Source organism: Electrophorus electricus, chromosome 15 (genome assembly GCF_041902795.1).
Source record: "Electrophorus electricus isolate QZ-2024a chromosome 15, ASM4190279v1, whole genome shotgun sequence".
Taxonomy (NCBI): Eukaryota; Metazoa; Chordata; class Actinopteri; order Gymnotiformes; family Gymnotidae; genus Electrophorus; species Electrophorus electricus.
The window spans coordinates 4,723,899-4,744,383 of record NC_137511.1 but is presented as its reverse complement, the minus strand read 5'-3'; the positions used below and the strand labels follow the sequence as shown (position 1 = coordinate 4,744,383).

Sequence of the window (20,485 nt, the reverse complement as noted above, 5' to 3'; positions counted from 1 at the left end):
ATTATAAACCACGTCATCCCCCCCCCCACCTCTCTCTCTCTCTCTCTCTCTCTCTCTCTCTCTCTCTCTGTGTGTTTTCGTGACTTTTACTTTGGAAATATATTCTGACAAGGAAATGAAATGATACAGTCTCCAGCTTCACTCTTTCCTATAGCTATTATGTTTGCTGTTGTAATTCATTCGCGTGGGAAGTTGTAACTGCTATATGGCATTATCTTTTGTATGTCTTTCTGCAGCAGACGGTTTGATATTATTATAAATGGCTGTGCAACGCCGAGGAAACTTTAAAATCTCAGACAGTAACACCACTGAGAAAAAAATAAAAAGGTAGTAACGCTTTTCTTTTCACAAGCCGAACGTAATTTACTTTGCATGGTATGCAAACACGTTGAAAATTGCAAAACACGACTACAGTTTTATTATTTTTGTATTTTCATTTCAGTATTTGATTCTGCCTTTCATCTTCAAAAGGCTATATAAGTTCATAGATAAATATCTAAGTAGTGGGTTAAAACGAGAAAAAAAAAAATCAAGTTCCAGTTTTTGTCATTTAACATCTGTGTAGACTGGCCTGTTTATACTTGGCCATCTACGCTATGAATATTAATGTATGACATTTGCTTAGGCGGTGTTTCTGTTGCTTGAGTTCTTGCTTGCTAGAACTGTAGGGCTTTCGCGGGGCGCCTTGTAGTGCCATAAGGTAGCTAAGCATGAGCGGGTGAATGAGTGTGGAGGACAGGCATTGGCTGTTGTGGTATAGTGTTCTCTTTCGACGTCTTCTGATCAGGTATAACGTACACAGACAGACGTCCCATAGCAGAGCGTTTATCATCACCCTGCTGCTTCTGACTGCCATATGTGCGGTAGTGAGCTGGCTTTTCCTAAGTTTCAATGATGACATCACAGAGACGCTGGTCTCAAGATGGGAAGCACTGTCACAGCCCAGAGTATTCGTGGTCCAATGCTCTGAAGATTATGAAAACCACAAGCGCTTCCCAGGTATTATATTGACCTCCTTTATTCCACCACATGCTTCTGTGCTTCCAACTGCATTCTGTTGCTGTATTCTCAAGGCCTATTGCTAACACTCCATGGTTGACGCGTTTGCTCTGCATTTGATTTCTGTTTAAATAAAACCCTTGGGCATTGTTTCACAGAGCGGTGTTTCCAAGTTCTCTGCTGTGGAAAACTCTTGCTTTACACTGGAAATGTTTTCACTGCTGAAGCATACCTGGCTCAGCTCATCGCACCTGCGGGCCATACAAGCTGGATAGTAGATAGTACTTTTTTAGTGGGAATAATGACACATAAAAGTTAAACTCACCATCATCATCATTTAAAATCATTATCCACATACTGAGATCCCAAAAAGAATGTGCCAGTGTCAAAAATGAGCAGTGCATCATTTCCACTCTTTTTGATTGCTGTTTGCACACAGCCCGACATGCAAATATAAAACACCCAACAACAAATGTATGAGTTCAGTGTCTGAGATTAGTTTGCTCATATAGTCGGTTTGACTACAACGAGGCAGGCTGTCTGAGAATGACGGTAACAAAGCATTCTGGAGAATCAAACTGAGAGATCTAAAAAGGTTAAATTAAACCCAGGGAGTTTTGCCATTGGCCTTTTTGAGGTTGGTATATTTTGAGGATGGTACTTCCAGCACTTTTACTGACCTACACAATAGTATGTGAAATTGAATTTCTGATGACACTAAATTTTGGTGAGAAGAGGTTCTTGTAGGGTGCTGCAGGATTAAAACGGAAGTTTCAGCATATTTTAGTGCACCAGCCCCAAGGACACGGTCAGCACTCACTGATCTTCAATAAAGAAACTTCAGTGGTAGTCAGAGGTAAAGTTTTACATGCTCTAGACAGCAAAAGGACTTAAAGAAACTCTGGCATCTTTAACACTCCATGCCTTATTCTTTATTTGCCAGTTTTTATTCTTTTTACAAGAAGAGAGATGATGTTCTTTTGTGAGATTAGGCTGCTCAGGTAAACATTGAAAACCTTGTTCTACCAAGGTCAACAAAAAAGATTGTATGTCATGGGTGCCTGTTGGTTGGTCAGATACCGCACGAACCACTCAAGTTGTGAGTCGCCATCCGTGTTCTGCCGAGGCTTCATATGGAATTCGTTACTGGCTGTCTCACTGGCATCAAAAGGCTCTGCACAACCCAGAGAGGGCAGGTGCTGGAGTTACTCTACGGCCTTGTTCGGCTTCATGCGCTTCACGTGCTGTAAATCAGAATGAGGAAATGAGAGCTTATAGGCAGTACAGTGCTGCAGTCCACACACCCAGCAACAACCCCACTGAACGTGCTGGGAATGTTCAGTCAACATGTTTACTGTGTGGGCTCCAGTTATCAGTAGCAGATGGTGGCTGAAAAGCATCATGGTTGAACAGGGAGACAACTGCTTCTGGTTTGGCCTAATGTGGGTAATGTTTTCTGTTCACAGGCTGCACTCCTACGAAATGTGGCCGAGCGGTGTCAGACAATGTGGTAACCAAGGAAGAGGCACAGATGCTCAAAAGGTGAACATACACTCACTAGCTTTTAAACACACTTGAGAACAACATATGCACGTTCAGATAACGTCCTCTCTAAATCCACAGGTTAGCCGAGAGAGGACTGTCACTTGGTGGTTCAGATGGAGGCGTGAGTAGATATGCTTTATTATAAAGTTAAAAAAAAAAAGAAAAAAATAATTCATTATTTCTTTTTGCTTCTCTGCATTTCTGTGCCTGACAGCTTTCTCTAAGAATTTTTCTGCTTGTTGGGTTCAGTGTCTTTCTAGGTTATCTTGATTATGAATGCACATCTCTGTATCATACACAAGAGGGCAGGATAGTACTAGACCATTAGTATTAAAACGTGTAGGTACATGGATGATGTTTCTAATAAAATGATTTGTGAGTGTATTTTACCATGAACCTTTCTCCAGTTGGACTTTTTATTCATTGGGTTCTGTGTATGAATGTCCTAATATTGATAATGTTTCATTGTCATTTATTTGTAGCAAAGATATACCACCAGCAATTGTCACCACCTTTGCTGGAAATAATATAATATGCTAAATAATTATTACTAACTAAAGTAGTGATGTGTAAATTTAGTTGACTTCGAAGGATCTCAAATTAAATTATTGAGTAACATGGACACATCTAGGCAATCGAAAAACAACCCTCATTGATCGACCACATGTACCATTAGCTAGCTAGCTTTATACACAGTCAGGCACAATTCCATTAATCTTAGTTTGGTTTCTTAGTTTCCATTCGACATCAACGGTACAAAAAGGTAAAAATTTATTGAAAAAGAAGACTTTTTTTTGTTTTGTTTATTCTTTAGTTTGTTGTGTGTCTATGTATAGGGACTGTTCTTGGTGTTATGTAGAGACACCAAGCACTTTCATATAAGTTCCATAAAGAAAGGGATGGAATTTACTAGCACTTAAAGGTTCTCTAGAGCAAAATGACAGACAGCAGACAGCATCTTTAAATCCCTGTGATCTTTTCACCCTGGTTCTTTGATTATTTCAAGGTTTCAATATCAGGGAGAAGAGCAAAGATTATTAGAAACTGCAGGTCTGTGACATTTCTATGGCATACCATGAGCTCAGGTAAAATAATGGCTGTGGATTTGTGGCGTTGTGACCAAAACTGCAGCTGTTGGAATGCTTCTAGAATTATTCTTATTGCAGCGTCAACATATCTGTTTAGACTGCACAGAGCCCCATATCAACCCCGGGGGGGTTGGGTTGAGGTTTAAGACACTAACTCTGGCTCCAGGCAAAGCATCTTTTTATGATGTGTGGCAATTTTAAGTTGGAAGTGGGGATGTGGAGTCTGTTTCATGGGTAGTCCATGTTCGTCTGGGTGTGTTCATGTGGTGGGGTGACCCAGAGGGCAGAGTGCAGAGGCTACACCCACCCATTCACTGATCCTTTTACCAAAAACTTAGCAGCAACAGGATTCACAAACGCGCTGATATCCTGCCATTTCACTTTCCTTTGGGAATCTTATTTTCTCACTTATGTATAGGATTATTTCCTATACATAAGTATGTTGTGTATGTCTGTATGGTTCAACTGGTTGTGTTTGTGTGTGTGTAGGCCTCAATCTTGGACCTCCACTCTGGAGCCCTGTCATGGGGGAAAAAGTTCGTCAACATCTACAGGTGAGCAAGTGCGTCAGAGCTGAATGTACCGGGGCAGATGGGAGGCCCCGGCTGAGCCAGGCTCAGCTGGTGTTAGAGCTGTAACAAGACTGAGCAGTCAATCAGACTGGCTCACTCTGCTTTTCATCTGTTCATCAAAAGATGCCTCAGGGTCCTGAGTCCTTAGGCGAAAGTTCGCTTTTTCTTTTTTCCTTGGGTGAACAGAGTGTGAGTCTTGTTTCTCAGGCAGCCTGTCTTAATTCCTGACACCTTGAAGTTCCCATGCAGCCCGGCTTTCCCTCCTGTGCCCTTGCTCGGGCTGACACCGTGCATTTGGGCATCTGGCATGTGTTGACAGGCCTGAGTTGTCATGGTGTTTCTGTGAATCGACAGCCTGCATTTTAACATGCTTACAGTATTTGTATTCTGCCTTTTGAGTAGCATGTCACTTTAACCGGGACACGGAGTTGTGGCTGATGAGGCTTTATTGGTTCAGAATATTTTAATCCTGTTTCATTTGTTTCCTTTATTTCCAGATACTTTAGTGCTGAAATAAACGATGTTTTCACTGAGGATGACTTTAAACTTTATAGGTAATTGATGAATTATTCAAATTAGAAAATAATAATAATAATAATAATAATAATAATAAAACATAGCATTGTCAAATCATTGATACACTTGTTAATTTGTTCATTTACTTATTATTTAATTATCTATTCATTTGATTATTTGATTTAATAGTTACCTATCAAATTTCATAAATTATTTATAAACATTTATCATCAGACATTGTTCGGGTAACATTCATTAATTAGTAGTTCTAAATGTTTCCTGCTCCAAAATAGGGACGTGCGTGGGCGCATTCAGAGAGTGATTGCTGAAACGTTTGGGCTTGATCCTACTCAGATGCACCTAACCAAGCCCACGTTCTTCTCCCGCATCAACAGCACCGGTGCCAAAACCACTCACGATGAGTACTGGCACCCACACATTGACAAGGTATCACTCACACTCCATCTTGTACCTCACACACGTGTGTGCGGTTGCATACACATTCATCTCAAAGGAATGCTCCTGCACCACTGAAAACTCTTCTCCTGTATGTGGTCCACTGTCTCATCTTCAGTGAGCGTCTGAGTCATAGACGTCTTTAAAAATGAATGTCCACCTTACTAATGTGGATAAGTCCATAATTTAAAAACCTAGGAAGCTATCCAACAGGCATTTAACACATCTCCTGTGTCCAAATGTTCAACAAAAAAACTGACTTTCCGCAATAACACTGCTTTTAACTGTCAGAATATTTCCAAATTCCATGAGTATTATAGGAAGCCGCTCTCTTATATTAGTGCAATTTAGTTACACAAATTAACAAATTAAGTATCCTTTACATGAGATTTTTATGCAAACCTTTACAGTCAGTGACAAGCCACCTCCTTGGTCATCACTGTAGAAATGTTTATTCGTTTTCTTGGAGCTGCCAACCTCATTATTGTGCATTACAAAGGATGAAACTCTAGTAGTGATTTCAAAATTAGATATTTGATATCTGCTATATGAAATGTGCTCATTTGTGGTCATTTGGGAATGGCTTGCATGCTGGTCTTTACACAGATTGGTCAAAGCAAAGTCTTTTTCCATTTTTGTTCAGCATTGTACAGTTTATGGATGAAAAGACTGTGGTTTTCTACTGTTACTTCTACATGTATTTTTGAAGGCTCTTTACCTTAAGATTGTTTGTTTTTTCTTTTCTTATTGTTTTGAGTTTTCTTATTGTTTTGGGTTTCCCTTTAAACTGACTGTGTGATCAAGGCCAACACAACCTAAAAAAATAAATTGTGTGAAATGCTATTGTTACCAGTGAATAGTAAATTTTTAAGGGACACTAGGACATCTTGTCACACTTTAAAAAAAAAAAACAACATATCATGGGCTTAGTAGATCATGATGTTACCAACTGCATGGCAAATGAAAGAATGAAGTCTCAGTCATACATTTTGTATTCATTATACTTTCATATCTTATTTCAGTGCGGACTTATAAGCATTTAAATAGTGAGTGTGTACATGTGACAAGTTGCCCATCAGCGGGTTAATTGTCACCCTATGTGGGAATGTGTGTAGATTGTTTTTATTGTTGTAAAATCAGTTCATTGTTGGGTAATTATGTTTTGTTTTTACTTCAAATTTAAAATTAAATGCCAACTCAGAAAGAAGGCTTGATTAATCACTAAACCCCAATTATTAATCACTGAGATAGTCCAGTAGTGTGGTAAGGCCCATTAAATCCTTCTGAACTACAACAACTTCAGACGATCTTTCAAATAAAACATTCAAGTATTTAAACAAAACTACAATGCTAATTGGGTTTTTTATTCCTGTAGGCTCTCTCAGACTTTACTAATCAGACTCATCGTTGGTCCTGGCACACACAAACTGCCTGGTCTGGGGTGCACTCTTTATGAGCCCACTGTTTGCATGCGACACACTGGACCCAAGTCCCACTAGGTCAGCTTTTCAAAATGGCTCTATGCAAATACATAGCAGGCACTCATCTTTATCTACTGAAGAGTCATCTAGTCAATCTATTTTTTATTTATTTATTTTTCCCCACATTTAGGTTTTGCCCTCTGCCCCTACCCTCACCCCTATTTATTTTGGAAAAGATCTTGTTTATTTGTGCCTGCCTTTTAACTTCATGTGCCTCACTGGAGAGTAACATTTTTTCGTTTCTTTTGGGGGTAGTGGGTGTTGCCACCTAGTTTTTCTTAAATCTAGGTGATTTAAAGCTGGCATTGCTCGTTAATAATGAGGTAGTGCTCTTGGGCAGAGCTGGATGGATGCTGTAAAAATAATTCCCAAATTCACTGAGACAAGTTGCCCCAAATGGCCATGTTTGCTAATGTTAACACAGAGCAGGACATTAGCAAATCAGAATACTTTAGTTTCTCCTCTACTAAGTGAAAAAATATTCTTCTGATTCTTCACAATAATTATTACAAAAACTGTAATGTTTCTATTTTTTTTATTCAGAATGTGAAAAATGGCAAATCAGTGCTCACCTCATCCCACAGTATCCCTTGCCTTTCCCAGAGCAGATATATCAAACCAAATAAATATCCAAACTATTCCTCATTTTGCACCCCCTGATGTTCATGAAATATTAATGGAGTAACAGGTTACCCATGTTTCCTCCGGGCACTCCGGTTTGCTCCCATGTTCCAAAGACATGCGAATTGGGTCAATTGGCATCCCTAAATTGGCCTGGTGGGTGCATCCTCTACAGGGCTGGTTCCTGATTTGTGCCCTGTGCTGCCAGGATAGGATTGGCTCCATGTGAACCTAAATTGGAGTTAATGGATGGTGAATCAAGGTGAAGATGAACTCACCCATGAGACAAGAAGCCCCTGTCTCCTATTTATGTGTACTGCATTGCTTTTTCTCAATTCTGAAATTGCCTTCTGATGTCAGGTAAAACAAGTGTTGTGTATTAATGTAAGCCAATGTATGGAGATACTTTTATACTTTTATAGGTATGACCTATAAGTGTGTGGCTTTATGCAGCTTGACCAATTAGGCTCGACCAAGACTACCATACCTTAAAATGTAATAATTCATTACAAAAATTACATAATTCATAGTTTAGTTTTAAAAAGAACCTTTCCAATTAATATATTATTAGCAAAAATCAGATTATGACTGAGTTAATTATGCATATGTAAATTACAAATAAGCGAACTGCTTCTGATCATTATAGTGTATAAATAACATAGTCTGAACATTTTCATTATAGTGTGTGAGTACTTTTTTGTGAAAAGCTTTTTTTTTGAAAACCTGTATATAATGATCTTGGTTATAGTAGCAGCTATCATCACCAACTATCACTTTGAACATTATTGCTCAGCTAGAAATATTTGTTGTTGTTGTTGTTGTTGTTATTAGTGTTGTAAATACAAATACTTTTGTATTTGAGACAAAGTAAATTTAGTCAACATTTTGACAAAGTATTAACAAAAATATATTAAATATAATTTGTCTCAATGTCAACACATTTGTTTTAATAATATCAGAAATTGATAATACTTCTGTATTTTCTTCAATTATATTTTGAAATAAGCTTGATTTGTAGAGTTCAGGAGTGTGTTCAGGCCATGCTTTTTAGAGTTTGCTCTCTTCTGCAAATGAATAGAGAGGTGTGGCATGCTTGACACATGGCCTAACTTCAAAGTAACATCATCTGAGGTGATCAGAGCACTCAATGAGTCACATGGGAGAGCAGGAAAAATCCCATCTGTTCACTGAAGTAGGCATTTATAATGGATTGCTACGAAATTCTTTTAAGGAGCATTCCAAATCAGTATGCACTTCCTCACATGCTGAACTAGTCTCAGATCAGCTTATAAGAGTTTATATAGAATGTGATGTCATGGTTTCTTCACCATAAAGATGAACTGAAATGTGAAATTACAATGTCAGAATTCCATTTACATTTCAGTGATATTGAGGACCCTGATTAGTAGAACCTTAATGGAGTAAATATACAATAAATATGCTATTTGGCTCTTTGGCCATTATATTGCCCTATTGGGAGTAGGCATCATAATACTGTGATAACAGTAAAGTTATTTTAAGAATGCTTAATAACTTTAAACATGATTCATACTTTATTAGTACAGCTCATTAGCAAGCTTTGTTCAGAAACAGCTTTGATACAGAAGAACTTTATTTTTCTCTCCTGTTTTTGATGGCAAACATTAAGGATGCATAACATTTTTCGTTGGATTTGGTTAATTCATTACACCTATTGTAAGAGAGGTGGGTGTTGGATGGAGGGGGTGGAGTTCCACCCGTTTGCCTCTTCATTAATTCATGGCACCGTCTGTGTTTTTGAGGCAGCTACATAAATGGCATTCAGAATTTTAAATGTTACCCTCATCTGTCATTCTTTGACACACTTATAATAGTCACAGGACCACACATTTACATAAAAATGGATTACACTACTCTGGTGTTAACATGCTGCCATGTTCTGTATTGCCAGAAATTGCCCCTGTGAGACTGAAGAGTAGTTTACATGGATGGTCTAAAAAAATGAAAGAAAGCAAGCAAGCAAAAAAAAACCCAGTAATTTCTCATGGGATTCCCACTGTTGGGATTTTCTTGAATAGGCATTTCAAAAACGCTGTGATGGGACCAATCTAAGATTTTGGAACTCTGAATCAATTAGTTAGGAGACTTGCTTTCTCCTTATAAGGTAGAAGGTGAAGACCAACTAGAACATGGAGCGGTGCACCATTTTCAGTGCCTCATTCAAACACTTTAAACACCCTTTTTATATTAGAAGAATATTTTCGCAGTGCAAACTATTACATCTACATTAATAAATTAAACCATGAAACCTAATTTAAAAAATAATGAGATTAGAAAAATTATGATGTGAAAGATAGACCTTTATGAATCTGAGCTTAGCCAGAAAAAAAGAATGTACTAAATTTGTAATTTTTACAGGTGACCTATGGATCCTTCGACTACACATCGTTACTCTACCTAACGGACTACAGTGTGGATTTTGGAGGGGGCAGATTCATCTTCATGGACCCAGATGGCAACAGAACAGTGGAGCCCCTTTCTGGTAAGCTGTTAGTGAAGTGAGGTCTGACCTGAGAAGGGATTCATAAATTTTATTAAATAAACTTTATTGCTTTAGAATAAATATGTATGTTTTGTGTGCATGACTTGTAGTTAATGCAATTACAGTCAGGAATCCACAATTTGAGCTTTTGAAGAAGGTCAAATTGAATTGTCTTATGGTCATACTATTTAATAACAAATTATTTTACATTTGAAAAATGCAATTAACAGTAGATCTAGTTTTATATCAGTGTTATTTTCACAGAATATAAGATAAAAGGTACTAGTTGTTTGATAGGTAAACATTTCACATGGGTTATTACTGCTTTCAACTGCTGTTCCAAGTTGCCTGGACATTGCTTATGCAAGGTAGTTTTGAATGTCTATTATGGGTTCTCAGTGGAGTTGAGACTGCCTAATGAATATTCAGTGTATTTCCAATTATGGCATTTAGCTGATGCTTTTATCCAATGCGACTTACAATTATGACTTGCACACAACTTGAGCAATTGAGGGTTAAGGCCCAACAGTGGCAACTTGGCAGTGGTGGGGCTTGAACCAGCAACCTTCTGATTAGAAGTCAAATACCATAACCACTGAATTGAATGATCAGATGGGAAGACATGCTATGTCTGATTCCTGTTTTTTTTCTTCAGTCCAGACTGTGCTTCCTTTCCATGCTGAATACAGACAGCATGGACAGGTTTACATTGGGGCATGGAAAGGGTGACTTGTACCAGGCAAATGCTTTGAATTTTGGTCAAAAACATAAATATCAGTAATTAGTTATTAACCAAGAGCTGCTGTATTCAACATCAAAAGTCTGTACTACTTTTTAATTCAGTGCATTTCAATTTTGATATAATATTTACTTTCAGGGAACTAACATTGCCATTAATTTTACAAAGCCTGACCATGAAAATATTTGTTGAAAAAAAAAAAGAAAAAAGCTTGTGTTAATTTGTGTAATACTGATGAGTTTTTGACACCTATACTTTATTTTCTGTCTGGGCACTCCATCGGGGCATAAAATAATAAATTGTAATTATCACCTAGTTCTTTTAATCCTGAGCCATTAACATTTACCTTAGTCTCTCCCCTGTCAGTCAGAGAGGGGAGAATAGTGTGTTGTGGTAACAGCCATTTTATCATTTGATGTGTTGTCTTTTTTTCTTATGTTCCTTTTTGATAATGACACATAATGTCACAGTGCGCAAATAGCCAGCTGATAGGCCTGACAGGTAGAAAATGTGACGCTTCTGCATGAGTAACTGGTGTACTTTAGATGAAGCTTAATATGTCTCATTTAAGTGGATATCGGCTGTCGTTTACAAGTTTAGTAGGTTTGCACTCGGTTGAACTTTTACATTTATCCCTCCTCTAAAATATCTCAGAAAATCTGTCTCAGCTCATGTCTGCTGGACGGTGGAGATGGGGGAGGTGTTTTGTCACGTAGCATGACACCTGATCACTCAGTGCTCCAAGCACAGAAAAAGCTGCTGGCAAGTGAAGGGCAAATGCAGATTGGTCGATATGCTTTCACTCTTGAATACACATGGGTCCTTGAAGGGTAGGGGGGAAAGAGAAGAGAATTATGGGAAAAGTCGACAAGAAAACGCCTGATAAAAAAAAAAAAGCTGTGATATTTCTCCAAGTGCTTAAATGATTCTAAATATCACACATGGTTTATTCATCAGCCCGTGGAGGCTCAGTTTGGAGACGTCTCTGCCTGTTCTGTCCACATCCATGTACGGCGGGTTTAAAACAGCTCCCGGCATGGCTGTGCTGAAGCACTGGGATGGTGCGCTGATTGCTCATCGCGTAGAGATGATGAACCTGTAAAGGTAATTACTATCCTGACAGACCTCAGTTACAGTGCAATTGACAATCAGCCTTCCTCTCTGAACCAGGAGGAGGGGCAGCACGGCAGGCATTAAGCAGCAGGGAGACTGAGTGCAGAACAGAGGGTCAGTGTGAAGGGCACAGAAGCAGGGCGAGGGGATGGACAGAGTAGAAGAAGATCATGGGGAGGAAAAGCTGATAGAAGCCTGCAGGGGCAGAGGGACTCCTGGGGTTTGAGAGGTGCAGATATTGGGAAGGTGTCAGTGGGGGACAAGGCCCTGTTAGAAACTTACAGTCGGGGAAATTGAGAACAGACACTGAGGGAATCCAAGGGGAGACCAGCTGCTTGCAAAGATTGGAGAGTCACTGGCAGCGGCTTCAGAGAAACACCACAGCCTTGCCCCAAGGAGCTCCTCACACGCTCAACACCCCACTGTGTTAATGTGAAGTGATGGGTATATTCCTGCCATTTCTCTGCTCTGACTGGAAGGGGCAAAATGAAATGCCCTTTGGTGTTTTGGGCTTTATGTTTGTCTGCACACAGGAGGGACCGGTGAGAAACTGAGTAGGTGTGAAAAATATCATTACAACTTTTAAAATGAGCACATCTTAACAATGTGTGTGTATTGTTTAATGACTTCCATTAAACTGACAACTTTGTTTGTAGGCTACTAATACTTTACTTTTAGGTTACAATAGATAGTAGGGCTTTGTTTCATACACATACTAACTTTGTTGCTTTAAGAGTTCGTATAATTGGATAGTGTAATTGGATAGTGACATTTGTGAGCAAAGGGGGAAAAAAAGGGGGGGAAAGTGGATTTTATACATTTTGTTAAGCAAACATCCAAGAGTGTGCTATGTATTAATACCGAAAATCACTTATGTTTCTAAATTTTTGTGAAGAATCGATTGGTCAGTCATTAGTGGTGTATAGGGAGTATAGTGGAGTATAAGGTGTATAGTGGTGTATAGGGTGTATAGGGAGTATAGGGATAGCTGGGAACTAAGTGGGCTGCTAAATTCTCTGTGTATCCCTATTGTCTGTTATAAGGCAAACCCGGCCGAACCCGGACACATTTGTCTGGAACAGAGGCTGTAGAGTGCAACGTGAGTAACGGCTGAGCCAAATTGGAAAAGCTGCCGAGACAGAAAACAGAGTTACCGTCTAGCTTTCAGTCCTTCCCAAAAGCACGTGAGGGTGAAATCAAGAGATTCAGTGGAAAAACAGTCACAATGGGTGAAAGTCCTAGTTATGATTTATCCCCTCAGAATATAAATCTCACAAGAAAAGAGCATCTGAAAATTTTTGCCTAAATTGGAGAAAGGGGACAAGATAATAAAATGTCATGAATGTCATAATTTAATGCACTAAATAGCCATGGTACTAAAGAAAGGGTATGCTGGATAGGAGACTACTGAAGCAGTGATAAGTTTAAGTCTTTGCTTATGTGATGTGCTTGAGATTAAGAGAGATCTTACCCTTCTTAAATTGAGGATTATTTTCGAAGTGCCATTTTAAGGAGGACAGGTCGAATGACCTTTACCATAGACTGATCAGTAGAACACAAGACAGCCAAGAGTCACCACAAAGCTTCCTGTTTGGCACAGTTGAGTTCAAGCAGTGGCTGTTAGCTGCAGCTAGAGAGTCAGGTCCTGATTAAAAAATACAGCCTGGGTTTGATTCAGTGAAAGTTCTTGAGGGAGATGGAAACTGGGCTATCAAGTGATTATATTAAGTACCATCTCAAAACATGGCAGGTGATGATGTGGTGACAGATAAGGTCTCGTGGCACAGATGAATGACATAGCCAGCCTGGATTGTGAGCAGCAATGATGACAAAAAGGACAGTAAAGAACCATAAAATGAGTGACGTGCAGGCCGAGCTCTATTGTTAGTGCATTGGTGCTGTAGCAGAGATCCAGGAGTGTACATGCTTCCCCACAGCACACGTGGGCATAAAGATGCTAAAGGCACAAGATGCTAAAGGACTGTCAGACTAAAGGCATAGGTCAGTATGTTCATCTGTCAATGGACAGGTTCCGTGGATAGAACAGAGAATGTTAGTGTCCAAATACACTGTACCGCTTGTCCTGTGTCACCCCAAAGACAGCCTACACAAAATGAACAGTTCTCATCCATCCAAGAACAGCCATGGCGTGACAGGTAGGGAGAGCAAATACACTGGAGTCAGTGTGGATCAGGCAACATTCACCTTGTCATCAGTCTTGATTGCTAAACCTCATTTGCAAAAGGTGCTGTGTGAACTGCTTTCTAGATGATGTTGCTACATGTGCATTATAGAACACAGATTCACAGGTGTCCCTGATTTGTCAAGTGTTCATATGAAACATATTCCACATACTGTGTTATGTAGCATGGAGGAAATGTTGGGACTGGCTACACTGACTGGCAGAGCTGTCAGTTGTTACATTGGGAAGAAGAATAGCCACAAATGAGAGTCACAGAGGTACTAGAAAAGGCTTTTGACAAAAAATACTATAGAAACTGATGAAAAGCGTTTGCGAACTATCAAGACAGGCAGTGGCCAAAGCATGCAAGCTGGGAGCTGTAATTCACTCGAGACAAAGTTGAAACGCAGTGAGAGGACAGGCCCTGTACTGGAAAAACAAGATGTTCTATTTCTACCAGATGAATATCAAACATAGCCAGAGGGGCTAGTGTGAGTGAAACTATTGCCAGGTTGCAGAGGGGGACACGGTACTGTATCATGGTCCCAGTCACAAACAGCACCAGCCATGTACTTCCTCCATGCACAGCACTTGGATACATATAGCAGGTGGAAACTATTTACCCAGCTTTTGCTAGGCCAGTGGAAAGGAGTGCTGATAATTTGTAGATATCTTACAACTCAATTGATGAAGAAACAGGCGAAACAGTAGCACAGCTGGGAGAAATGAGTTACAAATCTCAAGGGAGGAGGAGTTTGGGGCCCTCCTATTGACATGAGTCACCTGACACAACAGCAACAGGCAAGATACCTGCTAAGAGAAGAGACTGGAGATTTCTCTCACAATGAAGACAATGTGGGGTACATTCCTTCTCTCCAACTCAAAATACACCCAAGTGACACCACACTGGTTAGCTCGACATACACCTCAGTACCGATGGCTTTACACAGAGGTAAAGGAATACTTGGAGGGCTTGTTGAATAGGGGATGGATTACAAAATCCAGGTCATCCTGTTCCTTAAGCACAGTCTGTGTAAGAAAGGAAGGTGGTCTTCAGCTCTGTGTGGATTACCAGGACTTGAACTGGAAAACTATCCCAGACCTTCACTCAGTCCAACAAATCTAGTACATGGTAGACAGCGTTAAAGGCAGCACTTGGTTCTCTGTCTTGGACCAGGATATGGCTTATCATTAGGGCTTTCTTGGGTAAACTGACCACCACCTGACTGCTTTTATTATGTTCTGGTAACTCTATGAGTGGGCTTTGATTGTCCTCGGCACTCCGGACCTCTGTGATGATATCTGCCAGGAAGGAGAACCCTGGTTATGTCCAGCAACCATATCAGTGGCGGTGATGGAGTAGGCTGGCTATTCAGGGGAAACGACAGTTTAAAAAATGAGAGGCTCAGAATGATCATCCATTTGAATTAAGATTGACATTTGCCTGATGCTTTTTATCCAAAGCAACTTACAATTATGACTGAGTACAACTTGAGGGTTAAGGGCCTTGCTCAGGGGCCCAACAGTGGCAGCTTGGCAGTGATGGGGCTTGAACCAGCAACCATCCAATTATAAGTTGAGTACCTTAAGCACTGAGCTACCACTGCCCTGAGCTTTGTGTTGAAAAGGTACAAGCATAATCTGCACATTGATGAAGATGGCATACTATGCTGAAAGACCACAAATAGGTACCAACTGGTCCTACCAATAAAGTATCATCAGTTTACAATGAAGCATAAATAACCACATAAAGGATCAGGTCATCAAGGATTGGGACAAGTACTGCATCTGGCTAGAGATTGGTTTTTTTGGCTACACATGCAAAAATACATAGAAATCTACTTTACACATGTATGCAGGTGTCTACATTGGAAGTGCCCTGTTAAGAAACAAAGTTCCTTTGGGTATTGTGACATACACATTTGACTCTCATATCAATCAATTTTCTACATATAGAGAAGTGTCAAGGAAGCTATGAGTACTCCTGTAATAAACTGCAAAATTAGCTGTGGAAAAAGCCTGGAAACTGTCCTCAGGTTTGATTACTTCACAAAATTACACCCTGATCAGGGAAAGATGTGTGAAAACAAGCTATTTGTAAAACTAGAGGAGTATAGTTGCATCAGAGGATCTGGGGTGACATGATATTACTCCCAGGTGAATGGACAAGTCAAAAAAACTTAACAGAACCCTTTATGCCATGCTACGAAATAGCTCAGATAAAGCCAAAACCAACTGGAAAAGTTTCTTAATGAAAGAGTTGTAAAATGAGAGAGCATGGTTTGCACCTAATTATGTACTGTTTGGTCAGAATCCCAGACTCCTGTAAAATATCATGTACAGCAAAAGACCAGAATCCATTTCCATATGAGCATGTTGATATGTGGAGACTCCTAATGGAGGATGCATATCACTTAGCTTCAGAGACTGCCCAGAAGGAGGCACCTAGAGAAAGGCCTCTATGCCTGGAAAGTACATGGTGCTGAATTGTAGCCTGGGTGTAGATTCCTGGTGTGTAACCTAGGAGAGAAGGGTGGACAGAGAAAGCTTGTGGACAGATGTGGTGAAACAAAAGAAGCACTTGAATCACCCTGTATATGAAATCAGCCCAGAAAATGGAAGGGGCCAGGACAAAATTCTCCGCTGGAATATGTGTCTGCCCTGTCTTCCTGCCTAGAGACGAGGTGGATGTGCCCATAGAGGCACCACCAGAGAACAAGAAAATGATGCTCTGAGGATGATGGGAGAAGGGAGCTAGTAGACATGGTGGATATCAGCTCGGAGCAGAAGCAGTGGAGTACCCGGTGGATTCAATTAACACTGTAGAAAGAGAGTGAGAGAGAAACATCAGGCACCACCTCTGGTGGAGGATGTCACTAAGTTAGAGGAAGAGGAGGCTGCCCATGCCCCAGATGAAGACACTCCTGATGAAGAACATTATTTTTTGGTTCCAGTTAGAAAGTATCCTTTATCAGAAAGAAAGAAAAGGAAGATATTTCCTTATGATTCTCTAGGTCAAGCTAGTTTAAATGAAAATTGGTGTCAAAGTATACAGAATATATTTTTCAGTTATTGAATGGTTCTCATGATAACGTGTTCTTGTTTAGGGTCCAACTGAGAGATATATTATCATGAGCAAATCATTAAATTCACACACTGATGTTAGTGAGGATTGTGGTGGCTGTGATTTCATCTATGTATTTTCAGTCAAGATATGCCCATCCCAGCTTTATGTTTTGGTGTGACGACAGCATTATGCACGCTAATAACTATATAAATACAACAAATGTCTGATGAAGAAGAGTGTCCTGTAAACTATAATGAGACTCCTACACAACAACTTTGTATGTTACATGACATATTTGGGAAGACATTTCAGTTTGGAGGGGAGGGGAGACTGTGGCAAAATAGAAAAAAGGTGAGAAATAAGCTCCCATGAGTCTATGTCACAGGTTTGATACAGTTTACCAGCATTGCATATATTTCTTTGAAGGTGGTTCATCCAAAGCAGTACTTTACTTAGCTCTCTAAGTGGTTTATCCACTCAATTATATGAAGTTCATCACTCAGTTCCTCGCATTATACAGATTGCGTTTATATATCTACATAGAACATACATACATAAAAAGAAGGTTGCTAGTTTTGCATTCAGCTTCATCCCATTCACATCTAATAATACTTTCCATTCTTAGAAAAGCACTTCCAGTGTTAACTTGTTTTCTTACTTTTCTTATGAATTTTTTTTTCGCAGCAGTTTTTGTTCTGCACCTCACGATGCAAGGCACTCAGATTCTGCTGTCTTTTCTTAGCTAAACAGAGGAATGACAGGAGGTCATTATAAACAGAAAACAAGATTCCAACCTGGAATGCAATTTTTTAAAACAGGTTTTCTCATGCATTTTATACATATGTGATGATGTCATTGCTAAAATAGTGCTTTTTTTAATGGTCTACATATTTCACAGTTTATTTGAATTAGAAAAAAGGTCAAATTGACTAATGCACCATTAAAATGTGAAGAGATGATTGGTCCCTAGCATCAGCCAAGTAGGAAGCTAAGAAATGACTCATTCTTTACGTTGTAGTATAGCCTGCTAAGCTCTCTCTGTATCCCTGTTGTCTGTTTTCAGTAAACACCCAAATCTAGACACACTTGTCTGGTGTGATTTTTCAAGATTTTCAAGTGTATTGCACATTCTTTTGTTGTTAAAACAAAACAATAACTGTGAAGTTAATGTTTACTTTGAGAATATGAATGTCCAGACTGGCTAAACTGGACAAGAATCACAGCACATTCCTCATACAATTAGGCAGTTATGTGACACTACATCATTAGCTCAGACCCACAAGATCTCTAGAGTTAGATCTACGTGTGGCATTTGCATTAGGGTTTTGCAGCTTATTGTTAAAACGAGGACAACAGAAGTCATCGTGAGGATGATAAGACTACATCACTAAGAGACAGAGTGAAATTATTCTGTGTCAAAAAAATGTTTTGATACATTTGTAAAAATGCACTAATGATCTTAGAAATGGTAAACAACCTGGTAAACAATAGTAGTAACTATGTAACAACTGAAAATACTTTGTCATTCAGAAAAATGTATTTTCAGCTGCTCAGCAGCTCAAAAACAGTCCACAGGCTGTAAGCACAGATATGTCAAAGACTAGCATAAAGAGAGAAATACATCAGCCTGACAACCAGGCGTGCATGATACAAATTGTTAGTAAGCCTCAAATATGTAGTGTTCTGGGGCAAAATCTTCGGATGAACAGATGAAAATACAAGAGTGAAGAAGAGAGAAATGTTGAGAAAACAAAGGAGCTCATCATCCAGAGATGTATGATTCCCACTTGACACTGGGCATTCACTTAGCTTTACTAATATTTGAACTTGATGGTATCTGCCAACAATAATTACTATATGGTTCATTCAATATAATCGTAAACACTTGTAAATTAAAGCATTACAAATTTTATTAAAACATTCTGAACTTTAACATCATAGTTTTGTGTCATTTCTAATCTAATATGCAGGAACAAAATCAAAGCAACCAAATTTGTCACGTTCCAATTACAGATTGCTGTGCCCATAGAGTTTGCCCATTGTACCAGAGAACAATATAGACTTGTTCTGTGCTTCGTAAGAATACGTCCATTAAATATTATGATTTCAGATAAAAACATGTCTTATTGCAGGTCTTATTCTAATGGTCAGAGAACAACGTTCCTGCATTTACATACCATTGCCTTTTCACTGTGCTAATTATCCCACCCTGATAAATGTAATCAAAGCTTCAGAAATTCTAAAAATTTTATATTAGTCTAAATTGCTTTGATGATATTATTATGGATTTTTAGCCATACCCATCATTAGGTAATGTAAATTATGGATGCTTGACAGAGTGGGTGGAACTTAAAACAGCTGATTACTGTTGGGCAGAGAATTGATTTAGGTTCCCTACATTAAGTGCACTGAAACCCTTACCGTATAATTGGCTCTGTGCTGTTTAATTGACCAGGTTTGGATCCCTATTAGAATAACCACAGACATACACACATACCAAATCCCCTGCCTCTGTATATAGATTGGTATTTGTGTGTAATCCAGTATGATTTGTGTGTCTTGCAGTATGTAATGCAGCACACTATGCTGCGTTTATTCAGATCATTACCACATACATGAACACCTTTGCAAAGTTACTCTGTTAGAGAAATTTTACCATCTAAACTATTCAGAACAATTGTCAATAGCAGCGCATGGATATCGGGGCCAAGCAGCACAGTGAAGGTAATTTACATAAATACCCTGTTAGCTCTGCGCTTCTCTCATTTTGGTGTCACAGTTCATGTTAGCTTTATATATCGTTAGGTTTATATCTAATTCAGGGCTGCACTTCTTCTACGGACATAAGTGTTAATGCTCTTATAGGGGCAGTGAAGCAGGCAACATTTACCTGTAAAAGCAGAGCTAACTTTGAAGCTTCAAGGCTCAGTTTTGAACAGTGGAAATACAAAATCAATTTTCTTTGTTAAATAAAAATCTGAAATAAGATGCATTTGGGGTTTCTGTAAGGTCTTAGCTTTCAGGCGTTTTTTAAGCCCTCTCTCCTCAGTGTTTCTAAATGTACAGTACTGCTCTTCACTGTATAACTGTGCTCATAACTTCCCGTTCTCCTCCGCAGGCCGAGTGTCCTTCTTCTCCTCAGGCTCCGAGAACCTCCACCGGGTGGAGAAGGTGGCATGGGGCACACGCTACGCTATCACCGTGTCCTTCACGTGTGACCCCGATCACGCTATTTCAGACCCCATCTTGCCATAGTATCACTGGTGTCTTGCCGGGACCCTGGGACAGGTGCAGAAAACCAGAAACTATCTGAATCACACTGAAGATTCATGTCTTTATGTGAATATACTTGGAACGTGTTGACAACAACTAGAACAACACCAATAATAAAGCATATAACATACATCATATATCATTGTTGTTATTCAAGGGACATTTTCACTCTTTACAAAGACTGCCTCCTGTGGTCCTTTGTTCTATATATGTGTTTTTAAGCAGCTTGTGTGTGTTTCCCTTTGACTTTGAGCATGCTAGTCTCGTAAATGGCTTTTTTTCTTGCCTGGCTGTGCCTGCTTTCTCTGTGGT

At 39.4% G+C, this 20,485-nt stretch overlaps 1 protein-coding gene across 4 annotated transcripts; it reads left to right on the top strand.

Annotated features, from left to right (window-relative positions):
• The first annotated feature begins 133 nt into the window (after positions 1-133).
• ogfod3 (2-oxoglutarate and iron dependent oxygenase domain containing 3) lies at positions 134-20,305 on the top strand. Of its 4 annotated transcripts, XR_003412010.3 has the most exons (10): positions 134-327; positions 788-999; positions 2,466-2,541; positions 2,623-2,665; positions 4,122-4,186; positions 4,702-4,758; positions 5,014-5,167; positions 9,676-9,799; positions 11,496-11,642; positions 20,019-20,155. XR_003412010.3 is itself a non-coding variant. In XM_027029393.3 (9 exons), exons 1-9 carry the CDS (start codon positions 260-262, stop codon positions 20,153-20,155), a joined length of 921 nt encoding a protein of 306 aa, XP_026885194.2. In that variant the 5' UTR covers positions 134-259; the 3' UTR covers positions 20,156-20,305. The 4 variants fall into 4 exon arrangements, 3 of the variants coding, with proteins under 3 accessions (XP_026885194.2, XP_081553733.1, XP_026885193.2); XM_027029393.3 differs by lacking the exon at positions 11,496-11,642 and having other exon boundaries at positions 803-999; positions 20,019-20,305; XM_081697607.1 differs by lacking the exons at positions 11,496-11,642; positions 20,019-20,155 and adding an exon at positions 17,585-17,985.
• Positions 20,306-20,485: the final 180 nt, after the last annotated feature.